At 47.6% G+C, this 8,386-nt stretch overlaps 1 protein-coding gene across 1 annotated transcript; it reads right to left on the bottom strand.

The window, feature by feature from the left end:
- Positions 1-1,689: 1,689 nt before the first annotated feature.
- On the bottom strand, positions 1,690-7,801 carry LOC148143038 (uncharacterized). Its single transcript, XM_087975776.1, has 2 exons — positions 7,077-7,801; positions 1,690-1,723 (listed from the first exon to the last, which is right to left on the bottom strand). Exons 1-2 carry the CDS (start codon positions 7,799-7,801, stop codon positions 1,690-1,692), a joined length of 759 nt encoding a protein of 252 aa, XP_087831902.1.
- Positions 7,802-8,386: the final 585 nt, after the last annotated feature.

Raw genomic sequence — 8,386 nt, 5'->3', positions numbered from 1 at the left:
GTGGAAACAGGCCCTTCGGCCCAACAAGTCCTCACCGACCCTCCGAAGAGTAACCCACCCTAACACTACAGGCAACTTAGCATGGACCTCAAAGGACAAGTTTTCACACAGAGGGTGGTGCATGTACAGAATGAGCTGCCAGAGGAAGTGGTGGAGGCTGGTACAATTACAACATTTAAAAAGCATCTGGATGGGTATATGAGCTAAATGCTGACAAATGGGAGTAGATTAAATTTTGGATGTCTGGTCAGCATGGACGAGTTTACCAAAGGGTCTGTTTCAGTGCTGTACATCTCTGCGACTCGGCCTCTCGGGTTTACACACAAAGAATCTGTCGGTAACGTTGGTTTCAGAGTTCAGTTGAAGCAATGTGGTATCTTTTAGAGACTTCGAGTCAAAAGAGATGCACAGCAGGGAAACAGACCCTTCAGTCCAACTCGTCCATGCTGACTGCATGTCCCAAATTAATCTCATCCCATTTGCCAGCACTTGTCCATATCCCTCTAAACTCTTCCTATTCATGTTCTAATCCAGATGCCTTTTAAATGTTGAAATTGTACCAGCTTCCACCACTTCCTCTGGTAGCTCATTCCATACATACACCACTCTCTCCGTGAAAAGGTCACCGCTCAGGTCCCTTTTAAATCTTTTCCCCCTCATCCTAAACCTCTAGTTTTAGATTCCCCACCCTGGGGAAAAGATTTTGACTATTTACCCTATCTGTGCCCCTCATAATTTGACAAATATCTACCAGGTCACTCCTCAGCCTCTGATGTTCCAGGGAAAATACCTACAACTTATTCAATCTCTCCCTAGAACTCAAACCCTCCAACCTCAGTACCATCCATTTAAATCTTTTCTGAACCCTTTCAAGTTTCACTACATCCTTCCTGGAGACACAATTTGCAGGTGTTCAGTGTTATGGACCAGGCCAGATCCCCTCAAAACATTCTAGGAAGGTAGCCCAGACCCTAACTTTTTTTAGTTGTTTTAGGCAGAGGTATCTCGGGAGTGATGTAGCTGGTCAAATCACTTGGCTTCCAGGAAAACAATTTATTTACACACCGCCAAATGAAACACAAGTAAAAGAAAACAGATTTTAGAATAGCAGCCATTCATAAACCCGACCGTCACGACCTCCCCGCAACTTAAGAAAGCAGCTGTTCAGATTTCCTGCAACATTCTTATAAACACACCCCTATGGCAAAAAAAGAACGGTCAGTTCAAACGCAGGTTCTTACAGGAGAGATGTTAGTGAGAGAGAGTCAGCCAGAAACATTTGTTGAATCAGGGAACCTTTCTTCCCCCAGTAGCTTCAGACAGACTGCTTGCTAAAACTCAAACCAAATCAGGGTTAACAAAAAGGAGAACTGTCGTTTCATTGTACAAGTGTTTTAGAAAAAACACCTCAAACCCTTTTCCCTGATTATTGCCTTAGCGAGTATCTGTTAGCCATTAGCAAAGTCCCTAACCCCAGATGAATCAGAACCTCTGCCTTTTACAACCTCTCTTCAAAAAAAAACCAAGAACAACATCTTCTTAAAAGGAGCAGCATTGTCACAACAGAGAGCACCTGAACTGAAGCATTTGTATTGAAAGGCCATACAGTTAGCAGGCTAAGACAACAGTTTTTCAATTTAGCCAATCAATTTAAATCAGGCCCTTTGGCTTCCAAAAACCTGTTAAATTTCAATCTGATGGTTTTGAAAACAGAGGAACAATCCTATCATAAAAAGGAAAGATATGTCATCAAGGGTACAAAAGAAGGGGCAGTTGGACAGAAGCCCAGAGCTCAACAAGGAACAAAGAAAGCTACAGCACCGGAACAGGTTCTTTGGCCCTCCAAGCCTGCACCAATCCAGACCCTCTATCTAAACCTGTTGCCTATTTTCTAAGGATCTGTATCCCTCTGCTCCCTGCCCTTTCATGTATCTGTCTAGATACATCTTAAATGACACTATCATGTCTGCCTCTACCACCTCCGGTGGCAATGCGCTCCAGGCGCCCACCACCGTCTGCATAAGGAACTTGCCATGCATATCTCCCTTAAACATTTCCCCTCTCACCTTGAACTTGTGACCTCACTAGTAATTGAGTCTCCCATTCTGGGAATAAAAGTTTCTTGTTCTTTCCTTAAATTGCATACACTATAGTATGGAAACAGGCTCTTCGGCCGTACAAGTTCACACCAACCCTCTGAAGAGTAACGCACCCAGACACATTCTCCTACCCTTTATTTACCCCTGACCTGGCAATTTAGCATCACCAATTCTCTTGACCCACACATCTTTGGATTGTGGGAAGAAACTAAAGCACCTGGAGGACAATCAGAGATGGGGAGAATATGCAAACTCCACACACTTGCCCAAGGGGGAATTAAACCCAGAGCCCTGGTGCTGTGAGGAAGAAGTGTTAACCACTGAGCCACCATGCCACCCAATGGTTTGTAGATCTCATTCAGGTCCCCCCCCAGTCCGCATCTTTCTAATGAAAATAATCCTAATCTACTCAACCTCTCCTCATAGCAAGCGCCCTGTTTACCAGGCAACATCCTGGTGAACCTCCTCTGCACCCTCTACCAAAACGATGTGGATGCTTTGGAATGTGGCAACCAGAACTGTATGAAGTATCCCAAATGTGGCCAAACCAAAGTCCTATACAACTGTAACATAACCTGCCAACCATTGTACTCAATCCCGGGGAAGGAAACCCTCCAACCTCAGAACCATCCATTTAAATCTTTTCTGAACCCTTTCAAGTTTCACTGCATCCTTCCTGGAGACACAATTTGCAGGTGTACAGTGTTATGGACCAGGCCAGATCCCCTCAAAACATTTTAGGAAGGTAGCCCAGACCCTAACTTTTTTTTAGTTATTTTAGGCAGAGGTATCTCAGGAGTCATGTAGCTGGTCAAATCACTGGGCTTCCAGAAAAACCACAAAATGGCATTTCAATTTTAAATAATATTTTAAAATAAATGTAACAAAATAGCTTCAGGTTATGATTTGACATTGAACTTGAATTGTTGCTTTGCTGAGTTGGTTGGATTTAGAAATAAAAGAGAACAATGGAGTTTGCATAATATGAATCATAAGTAATTTGGTATTCGAACTAACCTTGAACTGGCAAGCATGGGATGATTTTGTGGTAAAACAATCTGTTTCCCAAGAAATATCATTGGACTAACCTGCTGTCAATCATGTCACCTTATTACATTTTATTGGTCTTTTCTTGTAATTCAGGCTGTGCTGTCGCAAAAAGAAATAATGCGTAATTTTCAAATGTAATTGTGTAATTTTGCCACGGAACACAGAAGCTTTTAACCTGTGTTGCTGGACAAATCGGTGCTAGGCTGCCTTATGTCATTAAGCTGATAACGTTGCTTTAAATAGACCGGACTCCTAGTGATTCTTTTGACCGATCTCGGACCGAGACACCCAATTGAGGGGGGTCCAGACCTTCACCCCAACCTGCAGAACCCCGAACACTATGGATACACTTACCTCGGCCAATCCACTCTAACCTGCACATCTCTGGACACTGGGGGTAAACTAGCATGGTCAACATACACTAACCAGACCATCCTTGGGGATTATCAGTAATTTAGCATGGCTGAACCTCCCTAACCTGCACATCGCTGGACAGTATGGGGAATGAAGCTCGGCCAAGGCCGAGGTTACCACGAGGTTGGAATTCTCTCCCAGAAATGACAGTGGATGGTGCCCTCACCAAGATGGCCGCCCGCGCTCCCCGCCCCAAGACAACATGCGCCTGACCTTCACAAAGATGGCGGCCGGTTGCCCGGGCAACCCGAGAGCTCCTTCGCCTGTGAAGTAAACACTGGGCCTGTGGGGCTTCTACTGGAGGCCTGAGGCCTCCCCCTCGGAGTTTATGAACTCCCCAGTCTCCCTCCTCCCGCGGGTCCCCGGGATGTTCCTGAAACCTGGTCCTGTTCTGAAGCAGAATCCACGGACCCGAAACACCTCCTCACATTCCTCCCGACTCGAGCTGCCGGACCTGCTCAGCTTTTCCAGCGGCTCTTATGACTTCAGCCACCGGCTCCATTCTGCTCCCACACTCAGGAACACTGCCTCAGTCCTGCTGCAGGACCTGCACTGCACATGCGCCAGCTCACAAGGGGCGGGGTCCAGGTGTGTGACGTCTCCCGGGTTGAGGGGGCGTGGTTGGGGAGGCCACCAACCAATCGGTGACAATGGGGGCGGGGCGATCGTTTTGCCGGCCCCCAGCCTCCAGAAAGGTTAAAAATCTCAACACCAGGTTATAGTCCAACAGGTATAATTGGAAGCACACTAGCTTTCGGAGCGACGCTCCTTCATCAGGTGATAGTGGAGGGCTCGATCGTAACACAGAATTTATAGCAAAAATTTGCAGTGTGATGTAACTGAAATTATACATTGAAAAATTGATTGTCTGTTAAGCCTTTCATCTGTCAGAATACAGTGATAGTTTCACTTCTTTCATGTGTAAATCACAAAACCCTTTTTTTTAAAGTTGCATTCTCGGGTTAGCTGTTAACAGTGGTGATTGCTAGACAATATGTTGAAGGTGTTAGCCCCCTGTGTTCTCTGTCTATGACCTGATGTTTAGATTGATTCTAAAAAGTGAGATAACAGAGTTTTACATAAATTCATGCAGTTTTTGAGCTCAGAGTTCTACATGAATGTATGCAGTTTTTGAGCAAAGTGCAATGTAACTCTGCAAGTACAAATTCACCCCACAAAATATGTGTGCATGTGGGTCTTTGTCTGTCTGTGTGTCAACATGGACCCCACCGGAGGGCCGCTGCCCTGGGCTTGAAATGTATGCTCAAACTGTCAGGAAATATATAAATGCCAGATTCATCAGCCATACCCATAAGGTAGAGCAAAACATCACCCGTTCCCAACACAATGCCATCCAGGCTCTCAAAACCAATCATCAAACCAGCAGATAAAGGAGGAGCCGTTGTCATTCAGAATAGAACAGATTACTGCAAGGAAGGTGTACCGATAACTGAACAACTAGGAACACTACAGGCAACTACCAGCTGATCCGACCAAAGAACACACCCGAGAATCAAACACACTGATCAGAATTTTGGATCCAATCCTTCTCAGTTCCCTACGCGCCCTCATCCCACGTACTTCTCGTGTAGGCGACTTCTACTGCCTTCCAAAGGTACACAAAGCCAACACACCGGGACGTCCCATCGTGTCGGGAAATGGGACCCTATGTGAGAATCTCTCTGGCTATGTGGAAGGCATCTTGAAACCTATTGTACAGGGGATCCCCAGCTTCTGTCGCGACACTACGGAATTCTTACAGAAACTCAGCACCCATGGACCAGTCGAACCGGGAACATTCCTCCGCACAATGGACGTTTCTGCACTCTACACCAGCATCCCCCACAATGATGGCATCGCAGCAACAGCCTCAGTCCTCAACACCAACAACTGCCAGTCTCCAAACACCATCCTACAACTCATCCGCTTTATCCTCGATCATAACGTCTTCACCTTTGACAACCAGTTCTTTTCCCAGACACACGGAACAGCCATGGGGACCAAATTTGCACCCCAATATGCCAACATTTTTATGCACAGGTTCGAACAAGATTTCTTCTCTATGCAGGATCTCCAACCGACATTGTACACCAGGTACATTGATGACACACACACAGACAGACAAAGACCCACATGCACACATATATTTTGTGTAGTGAATTTTTTTGGTACTTTCAGAGTTACATTGCACTTTGCTCAAAAACCACATACATTCCTGTAGAACTCTGAGCTCAAAAACTGCACGAATTTATGTAAAACCCTGATTCTAATCTAAAAAGTGAGATTTTTAACTTTATCCACCCTAGTGGACACAGCTCACACCTCCCAGCGCTGCCAGGAAACTGTACAATGCCGATGACGTGATGTAGTACCTGCACTCCTGAAAAATTTACAATTTCTAACAATACTGGCTACTCATTCACTGCTGCAACCGATACACAACATTGGAAACATAGTACTGGAGGTTATAAGAAATGAGCACAGCAGGTCAGGCAGCAACCGAGGAGCAGGAACATCAACGTTGCCCAAAATGTCGATTGTCCTGTTCCTCGGATGCTGCCTGACCTGCTGTGCTTTGCCAGCACCACTCATCTTGACTCTGATCTCCAGCATCAGCAGTTCTCACTTTCACCTGTAAGAAATGAGCAGTTTTAAAACAAAAATCTGTTGCAGTTCAAAGCTCTCAATGAGAGTCTGAGCTCGGCGTGAAGTTCAGGTAATCTTTATTGCGACCCAACTTTGTTACAGCTTCAGAAGCTCCCAGCAGAAAGACGTACAAAAAGTAGCAATTTTTAAACAACAGCTCAAGGTCAAAGTGCACACACCCCCTCCAACCCCTCACTTTCTTCATTATTGGTCACCATCAAGTTGTCCCTTTGTAATTGGATCCTTGGTACAGCCTTAACCCGGAGGAAGTATTGCCTCACTCAGCAATTTCAACCCAGACCCTGTCTCCAAGTAAGTTGGACGGGCAGGTGTAGAGTCAACCACACTGCTGTGGGTCTGGAGTTACGTGTAGGTCAGACTGGGTAAAGGATGCAGCTGGGACGACTGAGTGAATCCTCTCCCACAATGACAGTTTCCTTCCCTAAAAAGGTACTGAGTGAATCAGATGGGGGGTTTCTTCCACCCCCAGCCCACCGACAATGGTTTAATCGTTAAATTCTAACCTCCAGATTTCAGACCAAATTCCAATTCCACCATCTGTCGCGGTGGGAATCGAACCGGGAGCCCTGGAATTGGGTTGATAGTTCAGTCGGTAATGATGGCCGTTAGTCCTTCAATCCCCCTGCAATGGCACGTGAACTCACAGGTGGGAGGAGCGGGTGAAGGCCTTCCCACACTCGGGACATCTGAAGGGCCTCTTCCCCCCTGTGGACCCGCTGGTGGGTCAGCAGGTTGAAGGAATTGCTGAAGGCCTTCCTACACTCAGGGCAGCTGAAGGGCCTGTCCCCCGTGTGGACCCGCTGGTGGGTCAGCAGAGCAGAGGAATGGCTGAAGGCCTTCCCGCACTGGGGGCAGCTGAAGGGCCTGTCCCCCGTGTGGACCCGCTGGTGGGTCAGCAGGTTGGAAGCCTTGGTAAAGGCCTTCCCGCACTCAGGGCAGCTGAAGGGCCTCTCCCCTGTGTGGACCCGCTGGTGGGTCAGCAGGTTGGAGGAATTGATGAAGACTTTCCCACACTTGGGACAGAAGAACGGCCTCTCCCCCGTGTGGATCCGCCGGTGGGTTAGCAAGTTGGAGGCCTGGGTAAAGGCCTTCCCACACACAGGGCAGCTGAAGGGCATCTCCCCTGTGTGGACACGCTGGTGGGTCAGCAGGGTGGCGGCCTGGGTAAAGGCCTTTCCACACTCTGGGCAGCTGAAGGGCGACACCCCTGTGTGGACCCGCTGGTGGGTCAGCAGATTGGAGGTCTTGGTAAAGGCCTTCCCGCACTCAGGGCAGCTGAAGGGCCTCTCCCCTGTGTGAACGCGCTGGTGGGTCAGCAGGTTGGAGGAATTGATAAAGGCCTTCCCACACACAGGACAGGAGAACGGCCTCTCCCCCGTGTGGATCCGCTGGTGGGTCAGCAGGTCGGAGGAACTGATAAAGGCCTTCCCACACTCGGGGCAGGAGAACGGCCTCTCCCCGGTGTGACTACGCCAATGAATCTCCAGGGCAGACGGGACACAGAAGCCTTTCCCACAGTCGTCACACTTCCACCGTTTCTCCACGGGACGGGATTCCTCAGGTTTCTCCATGGCCAAAGCTTCAGCCGCACATAAATGTGTGTACAGCCCCTCCCCAGCGTGAATTGCTCTTTCTGGGCTGTACAACTGTTTCAGGCTCCACTCTCCATGTACTGCAACGGTAGGGTCTCTCAGCCAGTCCCACTGATGCTGAAAACGTACTCAAACAGGAACCACAAAGCTTTGCTCCTTCTCACAGAATCATAGTTGAAAACAGTTGCGGTCCCGATGGATTGAGTAACTGTCAGACATTGACGTCAAAGTGAGGACTGCAGACGCTGGAGAGTCAGAGTCAAAAAGTGCAGCGCTGGTAAAGCACGGCAGCATTCGAGGAGCAGGAGAGTCAACGTTTCGGGTAGAAGGCCTTCATCTGTTAATTTTGAAACTTCCGCCATCAGATCTTCAAATACTCAGTAAAAAGAGATTACAAAAGTCATCACTGTCAGTGCAGGGTAGAAATTCTGAACAAGCAATTCTACTTTCTGTGGAATATTCTTTTCTTTTATTATTCCACAAAATTGAAAGCACCATCCCACTCTCTCTCCCCCTCTGTTCTCACTTCGCTCTAACCAATTCCCCTGAAGGTGCTGATTCAGG

The sequence above is a fragment of the Chiloscyllium plagiosum genome, unplaced genomic scaffold, assembly GCF_037043375.1.
Source record: "Chiloscyllium plagiosum isolate Xiang-an unplaced genomic scaffold, Cpla_swu_hap1 HiC_scaffold_27, whole genome shotgun sequence".
NCBI classification, from domain to species: domain Eukaryota; kingdom Metazoa; phylum Chordata; class Chondrichthyes; order Orectolobiformes; family Hemiscylliidae; genus Chiloscyllium; species Chiloscyllium plagiosum.
This window is presented reverse-complemented; position numbering and strand designations above follow the sequence as displayed.